This window comes from Chlamydotis macqueenii, chromosome 11 (genome assembly GCF_036417535.1).
Source record: "Chlamydotis macqueenii isolate bChlMac1 chromosome 11, bChlMac1.mat, whole genome shotgun sequence".
NCBI classification, from domain to species: Eukaryota; Metazoa; Chordata; class Aves; order Otidiformes; family Otididae; genus Chlamydotis; species Chlamydotis macqueenii.
In genome coordinates, this window is record NC_141566.1 from 13,291,978 (window position 1) to 13,314,198 (window position 22,221).

Genomic DNA, 22,221 nt, shown 5'->3' on the forward strand with positions numbered 1-22,221 from the left:
ACTGGGCCGCTTCCCCTTTGCAGTTTTATCCAGGGGAGTCTGTTATCACTATTTCCTCTCTCCCAGGGCACAAGAAGTCATCACCAAGTCAGTTAGGCACTTCATCTCTAAGTTATTGAAGGCTGTGGTCTGAAATAAAGCTGATTGGTAATGAGAGCAGGTGCAGAGCAAGTTTCTGTAGCGAAGCCTCAGCGGGCACTTCCTGAGGGGAGGCAGGTTTTTTCCACCACTTCCAGCTCCGCAGCTCAACTTGAGATGTGGTCTCACCCTAAAACACACCATCGAAGCAGTTCTAGGTAAGCACTAAACATGTAAAATATCACTCAGGCATCTCAGTGAGGATGTTTCTTTGGATGCAGCCTCTACAAATCTGGCAGAAAAGACTGGCAGAGTCCCCATTTGTCCTCCTCCCAGATTCCTGAGAGGTGAAGGGACATGTTAAAATACTTCATATTTCAGTGAATTAACTCCTACTTACACTAGTTGAACATATGGACCTCTAGTTTTCTAATTTACCCACAGCATGTATGCTGCATCCAATCAGGGAGCTATTTTTCTTATTTTAGACACTAAATTGGACAAGCATGTCTTGCCTGCCCAGTGTAATTGAGAATTGCCCATCCAAGATTAATCTTTTATGTTCAAGTATGACTCATTAGAATGATTTTGAATGGCACACATTTAAGTGCTGTTCTTTAAGGCAAATAAAGATTTAGATCCAATTATATTTTTTATTTCATCCTTTTGCTAAAAATTTTTGGAAGAGGCAATGAGTTCTAAAATTCACTGGAGTGTAAGGCCCCCAAAACCTGGAGTGTGTATAGTTACATGTCTGTTTTACAGGAGTACTGGTGTCAGTTTTAATACAGCAGCAATTTTAATGCTGTCAGTGCAATCTTCTCATGCCCAATTTGCTTCTACATCAGTGAAGCTAAATGTGCTTTAAAATGCATGAATATTCGTTTACTTTTTATGACAGTAGCCTGTTAGATTCAGTAGTAGCTTTGTGTGTTGCCTCATTGTAATTAACTTTTATGAGTTTAGTTGAAAAGAAATATAAACCTACATGCTTTTTAGCAAACGAGAAATTGATACAAGACAATGAGAAAAGCATAGTTGTTATATATAAAATATATAGATGAGGCAGATCAGTGAGATAACAAGTAAAATGAAGACAGCTAATGGGTTTCCCACAGACTTTTAGCCTCATCTGAAAGGAAGAACAGGACCACCTCTGCGTGCTGGGGCCATGTGAGACACAGCCACCCAGAGTGTTCCTTAGGTATGTTTAATCCTCTATTCTTAAACTTAAATTTTAAACTAAAAAGAAAGAATTTAACCAGAATTGCAGACATTTTCCCAAGACTGAGTTCATTTTAATCTATGTCATTGTACATATGTATTTATCTGTGATAGCTTCTTACAGGGACTTTATCTGAGATACAAATGCTCGGCCCAGCCTAGGTGCCCCTTTGCAAAACTCACCTGAGTTCAGCTTTGGCTGTATCTTGGGCCTCCCTCATTCTCACAATCTGTTGGCCATCTGGAGGAAGACCCAGTGAAAATATGCGCTGCCTCTCCAGCTGCACTACAAACCCTGATGTTCAAGCAGCATCTGCTTAGTGAGCAAGGGAGCTGCCTGTGAACTGACATGTACTTTTATTGAATTTTGTAAACAATGTGCTCTTTTTTAAATTAAAAAAAAAAGAAGGGGGGGGGGGCAGAAAGAGAGAGGAATAGTAAATTCCAGGGAATGGCAGGTGGAAAGGATAGCAACTCCTCTTAATCTTTACCCAAACATTAAATTAACTTAGGAAAGTGGGAAATAAAATATTCTCCATTTAGAAGCATGATATGAGTTTGACCTGGAGTTTAAAACACAGATGTGACCACAGCAACCTGGCCTGACCTGTGACAGAGGAGTGCATCTCAATGACTTCATCCATTCTGTCCATCCTGAACATGCCATACCAGTTATTTTACTTCTGTTTTCTCTTGTCCATAAAAGCCTTTGCTTCCACCTCCTAGAAGATGCGTGCAGCTAAATCTAGCAACACTTTCACACACCAAATATCTAGGATGTATTATCTCATACTGAGAACTTGCTATCTCTTCTCACTCACCCTAGCAGAGTGAAATTGGGATGAGGAACTAGTTAGTAGCATGTGTTTCTCAACACTTGCCGACAAGCGGTTATAATTTCCAGGAATGATCCGACTTGCAGTCTGTTGTAAAGATTAGCATATGGCTCATTTTCCTGTGCTGGCTGCAGCTGCAGATATTGGAGAACATAGAGGGAAATGCAGAAGGACTCCAAGGATGGTCAGCTGTATTTCTGTACTCTGCCTTGACTTAACATGTAATTGAAAAACTCTTTCATCCTTGTTCTGTTTGGAAATTATGCCCTGTATTCACTTGGGAAGTCTGTTGTTGTATGCAGATAGATGTCTTATGTCAGCATTTTGGTGTTTGGTATATTTGTATACATCTTATCGTGTTTGTCTCTTTTAGTGTATTGTGTTAAGGGCAGTGTTTTGTGAAAGTAAGTATTATTTCTTTTGAGCGTATGGTAACCTTAATGTTCTTTATGTGATTAACTCAATAATATTGCAATTTCTTGCCTAAGGGATCAACCTGGGTCATGGTGACATGCCAAGACTCCAAGGAACTGCCTAATACATATTTAGAAGAGGCATAAGTAATGGCCAACTGTCGTAGTTCAGCCCCGATCGGGACCAGACTATGCAGTCTCTCTCTCACTCCCCCCACCCTCCGAGAGAATAGGGGGAGATAACATAAGAAAAACGGCTCAAGGTTTGAGATAAGGACAGGGAGAAAATCCCTAATGTTACCATTACGGGCAAAACAGACTCAACTTGGGGAAAACTATTCATTTATTACGAAGAACAGCAGGATAATGAGACAGAGAACAAGATAACCTCCCCATCCCTCCCTCTTCCCAGGCTTAACATTATCTCTACTACCTTTCCCCTGCAAGCAGCACAGGGGGGAAGAGGGAATGGCGGTCATAGTCAGTTCATCACACGTTGTTTTACGCCGCTGCTTCCTCCTCAGGGGAAGAACTCCTCACGTTCCTCCCCTGCTCCACTGTGGGGTCCCTCCCATGGGCCACAGTCCTTCGTGAAACTGCTCTGGCGTGGGTCATCTCTTCCATGGGGTGCAGTCTCTCCAGAATGGCTGCCCCAGCAGGACCTCCATGGGCCACAGCCTCCTTCAGGCATCCACCTGCTCTTCTGTGGACCTCCATGGGCTGCAGGGGGACAGCCTGCTCCACCATGGGCTGCACCACGGGCTGCAGGGGAATCTCGGCCAGGAGCAGCATTACTGCTCCCCCTCCTTCTTCACTGACCTTGGTGTCTGCAGCCATTCCTCTCACAAGAAAAATTCTTCACAACAAGCTGGCAGACGCCTCTCAGAATCTCCTCACATCTCATTCACATCTCATCTCCTCTCCACTTCTTGCAGCCGGGACGGGCCGAGTTGGGCCCAGACGGCCACCAGGTAAGAGGCCAGAGGGTGAGGGCTGCAAGGCGCACAAGGCTCGCGCCTCCCCATCTCTGCCCCCACTCAGCTCCTTCACATCTTCACTTCTCTTTTTTTTCCTGTTTTTCCCCTTCTTAAATACCTTATTGCAGAGGCATTATCAGGGAACATTCTGCTACCAATTGGCTCGGCCTTGGACAGCAGTGGATCTTCCCTAGGCCTGGCCAAGTCCACTGAACAAAGGGGAGCGACTTCTAGCAGCTTCTTACAGAAGCTACCACCTTAGGCCCCCTGCCTCCCCGCCCCCCCCCCCCCCCCCAAAGAAAACCACAACATCAACCCAGCCTTTGAGCTCAAAAGTATGGAAAAATCACTGCCATTTTGCCGGCCAATACATATATAGACAACTGCTTTACACTAGATGGAAATGAATGCAGAGAAGCAACGTGAAATCTCTGAAAAGCACTTAGATATATTGTAAGACAAATATACCAATGTAATACATTAGTTTGAATTATGAATGTCTCCAGGATTGGGTCAATTAACTCAGAATTAACAGATAATTTTTCTTCTACTTACTTTCACATCTGTCTGTTGAGTTGATTTAATTAAATTCTACTCAGCAAATTATGATTTTAATGTCTCTCTCCAATTCACATGACATATCCCTTGAAATTTTAGTTCTTGAGTTGTCTAATATTCATTAAAATATGCATGAATACCTTCGTAGTTTAGTTCACTTCCCTGAAAGCTAATGGTAAGAGTAGCACTAAGTTCCCACTTTGTGTTTTATCAGCACATGCTAGGAAAAAGGCTCTGATGTGATTCATCTGCTTGCATGGTAATTAAATGGAAATTACACTGATGAAAGAGGGGCCAGATGCCAATTGCTCTGCCTTGCGCTAATTTGCATGCTGTCTCATTGACGCAATACAACCCTTTTCTGAATGGACAACTCACAAGGGAAAGAGAATGGATCCTCACTAGCTTTTCTGTCAAAATTGTTGTTAAAGATGCTAATGAGATGAGGGGAATTAGTGCATGAGCCTGTCACAGAGCCTAGGCTGTGATTATCAATATGTGCTATATCAACATTTCGTTTCATGCATTAGTTTCAAATTTATATTCCATTTTCCTAGCCTCCTTCGTGTTTTCTGGTTGTAGTAAGTCTCGTTGTTGGAAAACTTCACTGTTCCTGCAGGAACTCTGATAAGCACAGTGACAGCAGCAGGTTTGGTGAGTGAATATCTCCTCCAAGATGCTGTCTCAGTTCCTGGATGAAAAACGCTTAGGACTACAAAGTTCAATGAGTAATGCACAAACATTAAATACCTAGTTTCTCTGTCAACTCTTAAGTGTGAGATTTTATGGGCAAAGCAGAACCATCAATAATGTTCTGTTGATTCTCTGTCATTTTTTGGGCAGTTTGATTTCCATTCCTGTTGACATGTTTGCAGCAGGCTCTCTTCTCCAGCTGTGCTGGAGTTATCGGGACAAACCAGTTGTTACTCTGGCCAATCTGTTTCCACCTTCTGATGTATAATTTTTTTTCAGTGTGTTTATTTTAGGTAAGTTTTGGGTGTTTCACTTGTTTTTATAAAAGTCTATTTCCATCCTCAATCAGAGGCAGCAGCTGTAGGAAAAGGTCTTGGTGTTGTTGAGATATGGAAATTGTATGACAGGCTTTTACCATACCTATTTGGCACCCTCTGGGATGCAGAAGACTGTAAATGCGTTTCTGACATCTATGAATATTGATGGTTTTAGGAGGCAGGAGAGCTCTGCCCTTACTGCTGCACTTTTGTTCTGAATGATAACTATTTCTTACTCCACTATTTAAATTTTGAATTTGTTGGGCAAAATTTTGAATTTGCCAGTTAAGCTTTTGTTTATTCCTTCTGATCAGCTGATCTGAAATGAACCAAAAGAGAGATTGCATTTTAACATAGCAGAAGCCAAAAGTCATGAGTTTACTTTACTCTTAAAAGCTAGCTGTCTTCAAGATGCACAACAGCAGAACAAGGAGATTTTTTAATATAACATGGCGAGTTGATATTGACAAGCATGAACACATGAAAACCAGCTTCCAAGAAGAAATCCTTTAAACATGCCCTTTGCATCTTACTTTATCTACTTTCCATAATGATTTTTCCAAGCTTTTTCTAGTCCATATTGACATAAGTACCTCTTGTATCTTGGCAGTAACTAGTTCTACTATGGCACCCATATTACTCATTTACATTTGTTAAATCTATGACCGCACTTATTTTATTACATTTTGCAAGATTATTGTGTTAATGGATTATTTTATTGTCATAGTTATTCCTGGTTTTGATTTGTAATCAAGTGCAAGATTACACTGTAATAATAGTATAAACATTATAATAAAATAACATTGCACTTGATTACAAAGCAAAAACAAGTCTATCAAAAAACCCAATGGTATAACTTAACTGAATATAATTTCTTTAGTTTCCTTTTCCACCTCATGAGACCACTATAATTTTCTGGGTAATAGTATTCTTTCTAATTTATCAGTACACCCACACTTCATTTATCCATATTAAATTAAACTTCTACTTCATGTTGGTGGAACTTACAATAGACCTACAATTTCTGCAAAACTCAAAAATAAAGGAGTATGACCGTACCCAGATAGTGGTCATATGTTAAGTTTCACTTTCCTTCTGATGTTACCCATCTGAAATATGTTCCACATGCCAAAACATTGTTATGGGAAACGGGATCACCTCATCCCGCATTGCCATTTTCAACGCAGACCTTCACAGGATTCAAAACTGTGTACCTGCATCATTTGTCAGAGAGGGACATAAAGTCAGGCAGGATTGATGTTGCTGCCTCTTTGTTTTCTTTTTGGCTGAGGGATATCTCCTGAATTCCAGGATGCGGGGATGAAGGGACATGTGTTGCCATAGTCTGACGTGTTTTTAAATCTCTAAAGAAAACTGTGCTGAGTTGAGTCATACGCATCCTCATGCAGCAATTTGACAACAATCTGGCATTTTATAGGCTATAAATGTTGCAGTATGAAAGCACCATAATCTAAGACTAAATCTTATTCCAAGTTCAAGTCTTTTGTATTAGCCTCTGTTAGTAGTGAGCAGTTTTAATAAGTAACCAGTTGTGTACAAAATGTTTACAATAATGCAAATCCTTAACATCATATTATGTAGTTTTACATGTTGGGCTGTCACGCTGAGTAACAAATTGATTGCCTGGAGTAAAGGGCTGGATTAAAATTGCACTGCATTAGGCTGGCTGGGCGTGTATGGACTCTGCTGGGTGGGCGTGGGGCGAGTCGGGTGCAGAAGCCCCATGTTTCTCAGTGCAGCTTCGGCTACATGCAGCCTTCCCAGACTCCTGCTTTCCCAGCGTTGCTTTGGATGCTGGTGACAGGGTGACCTGCCCTGTTCATGGCAAGGGGGCTTGGCACGAGGCAGTCTTCCCTGAGTGTCACACCCAGATGGGAGATTGGTCCTGGCTTGGCTAAATGAATGAAATTCCATGGGAGGTCCAGGAGTTGAGTGTCTCAGTCGTAGCACTGGCTGCTCCTGGGCTGAAGACAGAATTAGCCTGCAGGCCTCTGCAGATGAGAACGGAAGAAATACTGCAACATGCTGAGGTGAAGTCCGCGAGCCTTCTTCCCTCCAAGGCTTAATGCAGAGACATCCCCAGACTGTGATTCTGTCCATACTTCCTCACAGAGAGGTTCAATTAAACATGAGTATTTAAAGTTTGTACTTTCTAACAGTGATAGAAGCAGAGTAGATCACGCCAGGGGCTCTGCTTGCACGTCTGTGTGCTGCGGGAGTCTGGACTGTCTAGGAAGGCCTCCTGTGCCACTGACAGAGAAATGGGCTTTCTGGCAGACACCACACTGTCCGGCGTAGCTGCCAATGAAGCTTACAGACCTAGTCCTGCTGTGCAAAATTATTCTTCAGGCCTGTGAAAGGAGCCTCTGGGGTTCCTGTGGCCCAGCAAAATGGTGAAATATTTAATTATTCTGAGATAACAGGGGGAAGAAGTGGGGAAGGATGGCTGGATATTAAAGTTGAACATGGAAGGAAAGGGACTCCAGACTTTGAAACATTGTACTGGAAGATAAAAGCTACCAAAATGTAATTTTTCATATATTGTGCAAGATTTGAAAAGGTCTCAAGCAGTTAAGTAACTTGGTCTAGTTTAGCTGCACTTGTTTACTTCATCTCATTTGTACATCCTATTCCTCAGCTAAAAGAAAGTTATCAGCAAAATTCCCCCGAAGTGTAAGTCTGGATTGTACCACTACAAGAATCCCGGTGGATGACTGTACATTTCTGGGTGCAATCTGGGGGTTGTTTGTGCACTCCATGGTTCAGCAGGTTGTTCCTATAGAGTATAGAACTGATTAGGAATACATGCATTTTCTAGAATTATCTAATTAAATATTTGAATCTTGTTTACATACTGGATGAATTCTGTTCCACTCCTGTTCCAGGGAAGGACAGTGATGCTTTGTGCATTGCCTTTTAATCGGGGCAGGCTGCACGTGCACAGATTACTGTACTGGATTGGCACACGGTGGCCGTAAAACTCTAGAAACAGTGGTGCTTGTTCACATGTTCACAGATTTCCTTGGGATTACTGCATATCTAATAGTGTTCATTAGCAAATTCTTTCCTTGAGAAAGCCACTGAAGGTGCTGTTCTATCACCTTTCAGACTCCCACCTTTCACAAAGTTTGCATTGTGATGAACTCCAGCCCAGCACTTCTCCTGTAATGAAAGATGTACCTGTTCTTGGTCAGAAGCAGCCTGGGCATGGTGGCAGAAACGCTTTGCAAGCAGAAGGTTTGCATCTAAGGTATTCAGTGACAGGAGGACAGCAGATGGCACTCAAGGATATGGAGCAGAATTTCTAGGCTTCTTAGCAACCCCCAAATAATTGGTTTTTACAGCGGTTGCTGTGGAGCACTCTCACGCTGGCATTTCTACCTGTATGAAGACTCAGAGATGCCCATCAGCTTGGAGGAAGCTAAGCAGGGAATGCATTTTGCAAGTCCTCTGCTCTGAGAAATATCAGAAATGGAAATAAACATCTGTGAGTGTGATCAAAATATGGCTTATTGCCCTTGCTTGAGGTGATTTCTTGCCACTATCAGTCTCACTGATTGCTTGTACTGGCTTTTAACCTCATCAGACAAGCAAACTCTGACTCATGTTGGCATGAAGTTCAGCCAGACAATTAACCCACTGTCCCTAATAGCTTTCCTGCTGTTGAGGAAGATGTGCTGTACAGTAAGAAGGAAAACTGACTCACTGAACTGCTTTGATATCACTGAATTCATCAAAGCACTTGAGTGTGGGTTGCACTTTCCATTGGCATTAGACCGGTGTAAGCATAGCACTTGCAATGCGGGCCAAAATGATGGCTGTAGCCGAGCAACTGGGAAGCAAAATCACTGCTGCTTTTCAAACTGCAGATCTTGCTCTGTATCCTCAGATGCAATTATTTACTTCCCCCCACAGAGGGCATGTATGTACCGGGCATGTATGGTATACCAGACTAACAAAACTCCTGAAAACATCTGCATCTGTATGCAGTGATTTGCAGAAGTTTGTTTTAGAGTAAGTATGTAAATTTTTATTAAATTGACTGTCTTCCTGGAATATTTAGTAAAAGCATTGTCTAGTTAAAGGTGACAGACCTGTGCTCTCTGAATACAGAACCCTTTACATCAAATGAAGGAAATCTCGATTATGTCTTTTTCTGAAATCAGACATTTTATCAGGATTTGGAGGCCAGTTTGTTCAGCTGCATTGCGAGGATGGAGCTTGAGCTGAGAAAGATGATTAATTCTAGGTAGGCTCCCAGACAGCAGTCAGGATGGCATGAATGTCCAGATTGCCACTGAGTTACGCTGAAATCAAACTGAAGACCTAAAAAGATCCACTCTGTATGGTTTTGTGTCCTCTTGCTAGCCCCAGAGCCAGTCCTAGGGTAGAGCCATAGTCTAACTTTATTTGATATTCGAAACTGTGGATTCAAGCAGATGGACAAGAGGTGGATAAGGAACTGGCTGGATGGCTGCACTCAGAGAGTGGTGGTCAACGGCTCAATGTCCATGTGGAGACCGGTCACGAGTGGCATCCCTCAGGGGTCCGTGCTGGGCCCAGCCCTGTTCAACATCTTTGTCGGCGACATGGACAGTGGGATAGAGTGCACCCTCAGCAAGTTCACCAATGACACCAAGTTGTCTGGTGCCGTTGACATGCTGGAAGGGAGGGATGCCACCCAGAGGGACCTTGACAGGCTGGAGAGGTGGGCCCGTGCCAACCTCATGAAGTTCAACCAGGCCAAGTGCAAGGTCATGCAAATGGGTCGTGGCAATCCCAGGCACAAATACAGGCTGGGCAGAGAATGGATTGAGAGCAGCCCCGAGGAGAGGGTCTTGGGAGTGCTGGTGGATGAGAAGCTCAACATGAGCCAGCAATGCAGCCTTGCAGCCCAGAAGGCCAACCTCATTCTGGGCTGCATCAAGAGAAGCGTGGCCAGCAGGTCGAGGGAGGTGATTCTGCCCCTCTACTCGGCCTTGGTGAGACCCCACCTGCAGTACTGCATCCAGTTCTGGAGCCCCCAACATAAGAAGGACATGGACCAGTTGGAGAGGGTCCAGAGGAGGGCCATGAAGATGATCAGAGGGCTGGAGCACCTCTCCTATGAGGACAAGCTGAGAGAGTTGGGGCTGTTCAGCCTGGAGAAGAGGAGGCTCCGGGGAGACCTGATAGCGGTCTTCCAGTACCTCAAGGGGGCCTACAAGAAAGACAGGGAGAAACTCTTCAGCAGGGCCTGTTGTGACAGGACTAGGGGTACTGGTTTCAAAATAGAGGGAGGTAGATTTAGATTAGATATTAGGAAAAATTTTTTTTTACAATGCAAGTTGTAGAACACTGGCACAGGTTGCCCAGAGAGATGGTGGATGCCCCATCCCTGGAATCATTCAAGGCCAGTTTGGATGAGGCTCTGAGCAACCTGATCTAGTTGGAGATGTCCCTGCTCCTTGCAGGGGGGTTGGACTAGATGACCTTTGAAGGTCCCTTCCAACCTTAACCATTCTATGATTCTATGGTTCTATGGCTTCTTTGTTCCCAGTAAGGTAACTGCTCAGCAGCCAGCTGTAATCTGAATAATGCCGCCTCATTTTCAGTTCTGAATTTTAGTTTCCTCAAAAGATCTGTATGTTTTGGCAGCTATTTCTTGTGATAATGGATCTTTTTCAATTTCAACAAAATAGGGAAAAACACCTGTTATTGTCACAAGTTTCTGCAGTTTGTTATGAAACATTTTTTTTTAGAAAATATTTATATTTTAACATTTCTAAGGTATTAATTTGGGGTCTGTGTTTGCTCTTGGTCTTATTTTCCAGGGTCACGTTGGTTCAACTGTTGTTTTATTAGTTGTTTAAATAACAAGTGAAGGCTGATCCATAGCCTGCAGGAAGCAAATTAAAGGAGAGGCCACTGTCCTGCTGTTGTGCTGACATACAGAACATCAGTAAAAAGAAAATGTTTACCAGTGTGTATATTTTATTAGACTGTGGTTTCATTTAGATAAAGCATTATGAAGAACTTATATCTCAGAACTGTGTGAAGAGATCATATCTCTGTTGGAGTTTAAATGCTGTGAGGAACTCTTTATATGAAGTTGGTGATACAATTCAATTAATTGTGCTGTTGCCATGTTAACTGTCCATGTCACTCAACATAAAAATTCCAGATGTAGCTACTGCTGCTTACACTGTGAGCAAATAACATTATTGAGCCTAGAAATTTTTCCTCTGACTTCAAACATAGTTTTAGTCTCTGCCAATAATGAAAAGATGAATGTAACATACGGATTAATGGCATGACAGACCACACCAGAATAATTTGATATTTCCCTACAAGAAGGCATGCTGCCTTTGGGATAGCAACAGCATTCTCTTGTTTTCTTCTTAGCAAACATCCCACTTTATTAGAAGAGTTGTTTTAAGTATAATATACAATAAAGCTGGCTCCTTGCATTTAAAATATTACTTAAATGATATTCAAGTAACCTTTCCCTAGATCAAATAATTACATCCATTCTGGCTTTAAATTTATTTCTTTCAGAAGTAGGCATGAGGGCATGTCATTGCCATACTGGATAGAAAGCAAAATCTAACACAATTATTAAAAATTCTTAAAACAGCATAATAAGTACAATTGTCTAATTTGCAATAAAATACAGTCACATCAATTAATCACTATAACTTGTGAGGCAAGAACCAAATGACCTCTGGAGGCACATACAGCTCTGCCAGGGTTTCTCTTGACAGTGAGGGGTTTCTGAAGGAGACAACACTGCCCTGTGCCCATTGCCTGCTGCTCCCTGCCCCAGGGCCACTTGTGCTGTGCTGATGGCTCCATGAGGTGAAAAATTAATAGCTTGGTGGAAAACTGAAGCTCAGGAATAGTGGCATAGCCCAGTTTGTATGTGATCAGTGGCACAGACTCAAGTAAATCCTTTGTGTGGAGTTGCACTAGGGGAAAATAACATCTTCTGGGCACAGAGGTTCAAGTGCAAGGAGCCAGCAGCAGTGTCACCAACACCACATCTGGACACAGTGTCACCCTCCTTTTTTCACTTGATGGTCTCTTAGCCATTGCGTTACGTGAGAGCCCATCCTCTGCTGAGTTGGGACCCTCAAGCCTTTTTGGACTTGCAGCATTCAGGAATACAGTCCTTCTCCTAAAAGGCATCTTCATTCTTTGTGTGTAGATTATGTCCTTGTGCTTGACTGTGCTTGAGGGATCCAGATAGGATAGCCTTTTTTTCCTCTAGAAAAATGCAGGCTAGAAACTTAAAGGTAAACTCAATTTCACATGTAACCCCAGGAGTTCAATAGATCAGAAAAATATTAAATTCCACTCTATTTATGACAAAATCAGAAGCATTGGCAGTGCTGCCCTTGAGACCAGCCGTTCCTCTAGCCAGGAAGCTTGGCTGCATGTGCATGATCCCTTCTGTGGGTGTGCTGGTAAGCACTGAGAACTGCAGGGAGTCAAGCAAGACGTTCTTGTACTTCTCAGGCCTGATGGAGAATTTCAACAGTCTTGGTTGTGTGACTCTCAGGGTGATTCGGAAGTCTCCATATCATTTGTCTATGTAAATCTGAGGGAAATAAATCAGAAAAAAAAAGAGATACATAGCTTTATACTTATGATGTGGTATTTCAGGCTAAGAAATACTTTCCTTCCTAGATAAGAGAGAGAGAGAAGAGAATAATTTAAATTCTTTTATTCCCTTGGGAGTAATGCAATGTGGTAATGTTAAAACTGTGTGTAATTGCTTTCTATTTTTGTAAAGCCTGTGGCAACTATGAAACTTTAAAGTGAATTCTGGAAGGTCTGGTTAGTATAAAAAGCTTCAGTTGCCATGCATTAATGGTGCAATGGGGGTAAAAAGACTTTCAGCAGTGGGCAAGAGTAGGCTTTTTTCCACGGCCCACAACAGTGGTTTTCCCTGGAACATGTGAAAGAATCTTCAAAAGCTGCAAAATCTATCAGAAAGTGACAGCTTTTGGGTACATCTTCTGGGCTGCTGTTTCCCATCGTCTGCATGCTGCTCTGAGGTACAGCAACGAAACCTGAGCAAATGCCATTATTGGTATTGCACTCTTCTTATTTTGAAAGGCAGTATCCTCTTTTCCCAGAGAATTAAGTGAGGCATCTCCTGGATTTCTGTCATTGACCTTTCTGGAGTCAGAGCACTACACAGTAGGTCAGTGTACGGCCTGGAACAGATCTGTGGCAGCTACAGGACGATCAAGAGATGATTCAAGCATGTGCTCTGCTGCCCTGTTAACTGCTGAGATGTTGCGCTTTGTACTGTGATTAAGATTCATTCAGAAATTATAATTTTCTTCCATTTTAGTTCAATTATAGAATCATAGAATGGTTAGGGTTGGAAGGGACCTTCAAAGGTCATCTAGTCCAACCCCCCTGCAAGGAGCAGGGACATCTCCAACTAGATCAGGTTGCTCAGAGCCTCATCCAAACTGGCCTTGAATGTTTCCAGGGATGAGGCATCTACCACCTCTCTGGGCAACCTGTTCCAGTGTTCTACAACCCTCATTGTAAAAAATTTTTTCCTAATATCTAATCTAAATCTACCTCCCTCTATTTTAAACCCATTACCCCTCGTCCTATCGCAACAGGCCCTACTGAAGAGTTTCTCCCCATCTTTCCTATAGGCGCCCTTGAGGTACTGGAAGACCAGCTTTCCTGCAGTCCCCTTGAGGTACTGGAAGACCGCTATCAGGTCTCCCCAGAGCCTCCTCTTCTCCAGGCTGAGCAGCCCCAACTCTCTCAGCCTGTCCTCATAGGAGAGGTGCTCCAGCCTTCTGATCATCTTTGTGGCCCTCCTCTGGACCTTCTCCCACGGGTCCATGTCCTTCTTCATTAGAATTAGTTCATTCAGAACTAGTTCAAGGCCTACTAATAGTTAAAACAAAATGTAAATACAGTAAATATCAGAAACCTGAAAAGAAATATTACATGTATTTTAGTTTTTGGCAAAGCCCATGAACAACATTAAGAGGCTGTATTTGAACAGATAAGCATCTCTAGTTCTTATTCTGCACCTCTTGGCTCTTTTTTTTTCTATATATGCATATGTGTATTTATATATTATATAGGTGTATGTATATATATATATGCACACAAAATGTCATGAGCGTAAAAGACAAAATATACCCTTATTCTTCCTGTGTGATTTTGAAGGGTGGCTTTTACCCTTTATCCAACCTGACAGATAGAAAGCACTGGCTTAACACAACAAATGTGTTCTGAAGCCTTTTCCAAATTCCTCTTAATGATTGGAAAAGAATCAATTGCTGCAGCTTACTATGAGTTTGCCATGAAAAATTTCTGAAGCTACAGGAATGAATTTTACATAACTCTGCTTTTTTTTTTTGCTGTATAAGCAGGCATTTTGTCACTATTATTCTAGATTTGTCCCAAGTGTTACACTGCATATTCCCAGGAGGTATCCTGGGGCAGATTGCACTAGAGAAGTAGCAAATACGTACAGGCAATGGTCATTTTAAAAAATTTAAATATAGCAAGCCAGTCCATTTGTAGCATGGGGTGTGTTTGTCTGTATGCATACACACAACTCCTGTTTACTCCAACTTAGCACAAAAAGCTGGGTAAAGCTTATGAGATTTTGTTCAAGGCTTTGGGGAGAAGGAAGGGGCTTTGTATCAGCCTCTGTCTATTCTGCAGTCCCAAAGTTTCTTTTCAGCTGCAGGTTCTAACACTTTTTTTTTTTTTTTCAGTTCAGCCATCCTCCTACAATCTGGAGTAATTCTGGTTTACTATTCAATATAATTAATTTTGCTTTCATGTGCTGTGTTTTGGCTTATTCAGTCACCTCCTGCTTCAGTGGCTGGTAATTTTGACTCTTGTGCAGTGAATAGCACAATGACACACAGTGTTATACAACACTTTTTACCCATATGCTTAAAATCTCTGACAACAGTGATTAAATTTCATTGCTGCTATCTTTCTTGATGGAAAGCACAAAAAATTTAAGGGAACTCTCATTCAACAGCAAATTAGCTACACACAGAGATGGTCTGTGACTTTGCCAAAATGCATTTGAGTTTCTATATTTTGCTGCCAACAGTTTGGCCCATCTCAGCTGTTCAGTGTCACAAAGGAACTATGGTTTCCTTTTTCATCCCAGTGCAGAAGATGAAATCCCACCTATGGACCATGACTCCTCGTTAAATATGAGTGTTTGAGTCATGTTTCCCGTGAAGAACAACAGCATCTTAGGTTCCATGACATGCTATTCGGCCTTGGAGGCTGAAGTGATATACACAGGCATTCTGCAGAAATTTCTTTCCAGGGTTTCATACACGGTGTTTTTATCCTGATCAGAGCTAGAAGCTAACACTGATCTAAAAGTAATATCATTGCAATAGTCTTCTGTGCTATGTATAATACTTTTCTCTATGAATTTGTCCAGTGTAAACTTCTAGTATCCACAAAATATCTGAAGGCAAAAAGATCTACAGTTTGATTACACACTGGGTAAAGAAATATTGCCTTTTGTTCTGCCCTGCTAGATTCATCTAACTCCGTTCAGCAGTCCCCTATCTGGTCTGCCAGCCAGTGCATTAAATATATTACTATTTTAAGGGCATAGATTAATTCAAGGTACAAAAATCAAAGTTTCTTACAAAGAATTTGAATACCCAGGTATTTAGCACTGTTTCATTCTTTCCAAGACCAAATTTGGACTGAGATGCATGCTTTCCATTCGAAATGCAATTACTAAAGTTTAGGAGTGCTGGGGTCCAAGAATTTATTTCACTCAGTCATCTGCACTTCTAAATATATAGTAATTGCTATTCTTTGTGTATGAAATGAGAGAAAATAGAACAAATTAGAGAAATGTTACCTTCTGCAGATAGAATATTTCTAAGGATGAGATTGTTTTAAATGTCTAACATCATTTACAGAACATTTTTTTAATCCCTGTTTGCATCTTGGTACAGTCATAGGGCACATTTCCTATGTTTTATTCGAAACAGAATTAGGATAAACTTTTTTTCTTTTTGTACAAATTACTGACTTTGTAGGCTGTGTAGGTGTTTTTCAAATGCACACACCATGCTTACTTAAAAGTAATTGCATTTTGAGATAGGATATATATTATGCCCTTCCTATCAAGGTATAGTCGTGTCTTACAAGCTGCCATCCTACAAATTTCCAGAGTGACATTTTATTATTGCAGATCATTTTAGGAAGCTTCCTGAGAAAGTAAAATGTCTCCTCATAATACTGCCTTTTCAGCGAGAATCATAATGGAGTGCCTTGGGACAGTAAAGGTGAAAAGGATTAGCTATTAGGAGGGCTCTCGTATTGCCTTTATCTTTAAAGACATCCTGACAGTTTTCCTGGGTGGTAATTCTGGGCAGCATTACTTTGATCAGTCAGTGGCTGTGGTTTCTGCAGTGCCAGGGCTGACAGCAGGAGACATCTACTAACCTCATACCATGGGTATGAACATTTATTGTCGCTTTTGCTTCTGGTAATTTTTTGGTTGTAATGCTGTTGCCAAGTTCACATCAATAGCATAAGTTGTTCCAGGGGAAATCAGTCATGGGAAGTGTTCGGGTAGCTTGAAGGAAGAAGTAAGAGAGGCTATTTACCATTCAACAATGCTGAAAAGGTGGTTGCTGTAGAAACCTCTTCCAGGTCTAGCAAATGTCAAGAATCAGATTGTACCCACTGCAGCGCCATAGATCAGATTGGAGATGCTCCCACGCACAGGGAGCCTGCAGGCCTGGCATCCCTTTCTGGAGACACTGGAGATTTCCTGGCCGTCTGCCTGATGGGAGGAGCAGCCATCACCATCACCATCCCTCTGTGCAGAGGCTGCTGCACAGTCACAATCACCCTGCACCTATTCACAGGGACTGCTTCATCCATCAGGGCACGCTCCCCTGTGCTTTTCTCCAGGTCTTGTGCTCATAGCTCGGTTCAGCCTATATCAGAAAGCTGGCTCTAGCAACTCAGAGGGAGAAGTAACAAAGGATAAAGTGTGACTGAATGTGTTTTAGCTTGGGCTGGCAGCAAAAGCCTGGGGCTGTACAGGAAGCACAGGTACCACTTGAAGGAGATCAGGCTTGTTCTTCCCTGGAGCATTCACTGAAGCATCATTAAAGACCCAGAAAATCAGAGGTGTGCTTAGCTGGAGCTCTGAGCTCGATTGCAGGTTGATGGCAATTATGTCCCAAGCTATTGCAAAGTGTGAATGAGAGCAGGAAGCACAGAATTTGAGCGTAGCTTCATAAAGGGGCTGAGTCATAATTTAACCAGGTTCAATTCATCTGTACGGCAGAGGTGCCTTTTAAAGTAAAGATGTTCCAGCCACAAAGTGCTTTACTTATTTCCCTTTGATAAGGATTTCTTAAACACTTGCAGCTTAGGATTTCAGTCCATTTACAGTCCATCTAGTAAGGTGGTGCAAACTGGCTGAAATAAATGATGTATCTCCCCAGAGCTGAGATCTTGTGTGGGTTTTTTGTGTTACTTAGCACTTCTTCTGCAGATTTCCCACTGGTAAAATGAGCTGATGTGTCCATCTCGTTCTGTTGTGCTCTTTGTGAAGGGTTCCTGGGCTTCACTGGGACAATTCGTAATAATTTGCTCTGGTTCAGTTCATCTCGGGTTTCTGAATGTAAGGTATCCTGAGTCTCTCTTGGCCGGGTAATTTGTTTCAAAATGTGCTTTCTGAGACTAAAGTTTCTTCCTTTCCACTCGAGATCAGTAGGATGGAGCTGCATTGTTCTTAATATAACATTGATTCTGCAGAATGATGTTTCTGATCCTTGGGGTAAACTTCAAGATTGCTTTAGTTATCCATGTTCTCAATGAAGATACAAGAATATCTCATTATTCAACTATTATGGAGTCTTTTGTGATTTCAGCTGCTATAGATACTGTTGATTAGTTTTGATAAGTGTGTTAGAAGCCCAGAGCTTGGCAGGACATGTTATTGATCCCACACAATCCATTCTAGACATTTACATGGCAGTATCATTCACAAAACAATTTTCTCTGAGCTTTAATTTAAATACCAGTGCCCCTTGAGGATCTTTCTGGGTCACTTTTATTCTCAAGCTGTACTTCAGCACTGAGTAAACTGATTAATAAATGCAGGTACCCAAATTAGCTGTGTGTCAGCTGCAGTCAGATGGAGGTATCCAGTCTGTTCAGTTTGTTGGCATACTTGTTTCTGTCAAGAATAATACTCAGCTTTGTCTACCTTCAAAACAGTTCTCAAATTTCAGCCACTCAATCCCAACTGCTCTGTAAGGAGGCAAGGATTCCTCTGTTATGAATGCACACTGCCTGGGGAGAATATTAAGGTGAAGTAGTGTCATTTAGCTAGCTGTTAGACTGTGTAGAAAAACTGCCTGCTACGTTTCTCCTCAGTAGACAGAACCTGAGATGTCCCTATCAAGAGAACTTTAGAAAGGAACTGAGTGAAGTTAAAGCCACGTAGCGCTATGCGATTCATGCAAAGAATGTGATGAGGCAATTATAAATGAATGTAATATTTGATTTTGTAAAAATAATGGGAGAAAGGTTAAGAGAAAGGAATAGAGCTAGAATGGTCACTTGGAGTCACTGCTAATTAATGTCCCTTTGCCTTTATTACTGGTCATGGAAAACAGATGTGTGGAAACTGGTACAATGTGTCTGGAGACAGGGACTGCCCAGAGAGAGGCCCCATGAGAGGTGTCTTTGTCCACTCCTGATGCACGTCCCCCTTACTGGTATCATAGAGTTAAAATATGCCAGCAGTTTCTCATAAATCATGGCCTAGCTTCCCAAATTATTTCCTTTTCTATTTTCCTTTCATTTCTTTTCTCTCTATGTTTCAGATTATGCTTGGCCTTTGCCTAAACAGTTGTGCCCTATATGGATTTCCCTAGATGTGCTCTTTTCAACTGCATCTATTATGCATCTCTGTGCCATCTCTCTTGATCGGTATGTAGCAATACGCAATCCCATTGAGCACAGCCGCTTCAATTCCCGCACCAAGGCTATTATGAAAATTGCTGCAGTTTGGACCATATCCATAGGTAAGCAATGTGGCTCACAATCTTAACTCTGTCTTAATGAATAATAGCGTTACTCCAATTTTCATTTGGGATTTTTAAGGGGATACTCAAATTAATTTACCTGGTTTGCATGCCTGAATATAATAAATGATTAGTGGGAAATAAAAGTCATTCATTGTGGTTGGTCAGTGACCAAAATAAGTAGTCATTTTTCAGAATACCACCACTTCCAATGCTGAAGAATCGCTGCTATGTACATATCAATATGCTGATAACAATGGTAACACAGATAAATGGTACTATAAAACTACTGTGTAAACAAAGCACAAGATAGCGTTAGCAAAGACTCTGTAAGGAAAACCCAGCCAGTACAAATGACATGTCTACACTGCAGTTGTTGCAGTTAAACTCGCTCAAATTCCGGTAGTGGTTTAAGCGAAGCAGAGCAGAATTGAAGGCAAGCAAACAGCGAGGTTTTTACTGCTCTTGTGCAGGCTTTATAGCCTACAAAATATAATCCTCTGCAACAGTTGGATTGCTGCTAGTACTGAGCTAGCAAGTTTGAAGTCATAGTAAATGAGGAGTAGACATAAAAGGAGAGACTTTTGTATCAATTTGATAAAAAGCAATAAATAAAGCAGCACTAAGTAAGGAAGAAAAGGAAAAAAATATAACAAAATGACTCTGCAGTATCAGGAGTTATGTGAAGAAAAACATTTTTTGGGGAATTCTATCAATGGGCCTTATAAAAGAGACATTTGAAGCAGGGTCACAAGAATTGTATGACCACTTCCCTCTGCTGTATTGCCTTTTTTGCTTGAATAAAATGCAGTCTTACAAAGATTTAACATTCAACTTTTATTTTATGAAACAATTGTCACTTTCAGTGCTGTACTGCAAGGAAAAGCATGTTTCAGGTTTTTGAACTTCTCTTGGGTTTGCGTGCTTTGGAAGTGGAATATGGATATCTGGGTGCTGCAGGGGCCACTTTTGAAAAAGCTTGCCATGGAAACAGGCTGTGTAAAAGGCAGAAAAATACAGGACATACACCTTCTTTCCTCATGAATATAACAAGAACATCTGTTAGAAACAAATCTTCATGAGCCACAGACTTGCTATGGTTCCTCTAGGTAATACAATCCACAGTGAAATTGGATTGGGTTTAATAAATTAATTTTTTTTAATTATTATTTTAAACTTTCTATGCTGCCTATGCTGTTTGGCATAGGAAAGAAAGCTGATTAATTCAGTGCATAAGCAGTCATGTGCAAACAACTTCACGTGCACGATGCTTAGGCTCGATTTTCATGGGCAGTTCAGAGTTGGTGTAGAATCTGTGCCACGTGTTGCACTGTAACACAGAGGGAGCAGCTAGTATCCCCCCCTTAGCAGAGCCATTAAAATCTATCATCAGCAGCATTAAGTAGCACATTGCAAAACCTGGGCAATAAGACTGTTCTGCTTCCATTTCTTGAGCTAAGTTGCAGATTTTTGCCTTACATGTTGTCAGACATATCCTTAGAAATTTTGGCTAGTGCTGATGTGGCTGCCTGCACAAGTGCCTTTAGGGCTAAGTTGTGGTTTGGACTATGAGTCCAAGGAGTGAAGTAAGGCAATGAGCACTTCATGCATGGTTCACTGAGTAAGAAGACTAGTAAGCAAATCTGAGACCTGACCAAATATGTGTAAAGACAGCTACAGACCTGCCTCTTTCTGGAGTTACTGGGTGGGAAATGGGGTCTACTGTCCCACAAGGACCAAAGTCCCTGAGCCAGGATAGGCGAGGTGACCTTGTGTTGCTGTAGAGTGCAAACACCTCACCCCTGCCCAGCTTTCTCAGGTGATGTTTAACAAGTCTGTATTTATAACAGGATGTGAAACAGATGAATTGATGAACACTGAAAGAAATAGGTTGGAAAGGAGATGGAATGGCACTTTTGTCTTTTGCAGGCACATGGCTCATCAGCCCTCAATAACGCAATGGGTGTTGCAGTTATTCACCAGCATCCAAAAGTCTTTAGGCAGAAGCTGTGAGCAGTAGCTTAGTGGGATGTCTGCAGTGCACGGTGCTTTGGGTGACTGCCCCGGGCAGCACTTCCCTCCCCAGGCTGGGAAGGGAGATGCATTACAGCTGTACTTGCGTGCCCTCCTTTGCTGGGCTCATAGCTGAGAGGGTGTATGACATGTCTGGGCTTTGCTTGTTTTGTTCATTCTCTTTGATGCAGATACAGCTGGCCCAGGGCAGTCTTTGCTTGCATCCCTTTTTCTGAAGATACAGACTCACCAGAGTCCATTCAGGGCACTGAAATGCTGTTGGTTTTCCACTCTCCCCAGCGCTTGCAATAGGGCTTACCCATTTACTCAGGCTTTCTCCAGAAGGCTGCATTAAATGGAGGAAGAAAAGTACTCTTGGTATGTGTCTAACTAACATAGCATCTAACTTAGCATAACTATCTTTACTTCATAAATGAATTTAGAAATGTGACAGACACGGGAATAAACTGGACATGGAATGAACGACAACAACTCACCCAAAGTGTATTGCTCCTGTCTTCTGGCTCTTATCTACTTGTTACTTGGAAAAGCCTTCCAAGAGGATGAAAGAGGTTAAGTAAATTCATCCTCCCTTCAGTATTAAGTATCACAAAAGATACTTAATCACTTCTGTAAGTGATTAAGTATCAAATTCAAAGCAGCACTTAAGTGCAGGCTGGCCAGTTTGCATTTCCTAAATTCTGCTTCAGTTGGACTAAAGAAACTTTTAAATGCATCCCATGTAAATCCTAAATTCAGTTCCTGAACCAGTATTTAAAATAGGAAGTAAAAAGCATGTAATTTATCTTAATTTAGTAGCTTTTGCATTGCATTTTGCTGAAATGTTAATACTGACAGCAAAATATATAATAGAGATTCTTTGCTCATTGAGCTATGAATTTGGCAGGTCGCACAAGCCTAAACCTATGATTAGGTTTTTAAGCAAGGGAACATAACAGAGTCCTCCTGAATGTTGACAATTGCTTTATGAATGGGTCTTTTCCAAAGCCTTTTTCTTC

At 41.7% G+C, this 22,221-nt stretch overlaps 1 protein-coding gene across 1 annotated transcript in view; it reads left to right on the forward strand.

The window, feature by feature from the left end:
- The window catches only part of HTR2C (5-hydroxytryptamine receptor 2C), a 281,417-nt gene that overhangs the window by 247,810 nt on the left and 11,386 nt on the right, over window positions 1-22,221 (forward strand). Inside the window, exon 3 of the mRNA XM_086756328.1 lies at window positions 18,989-19,189. Coding sequence (XP_086612454.1) covers window positions 18,989-19,189 — 201 coding nt within the window. The remainder of the gene's footprint in view (window positions 1-18,988; window positions 19,190-22,221) is intronic.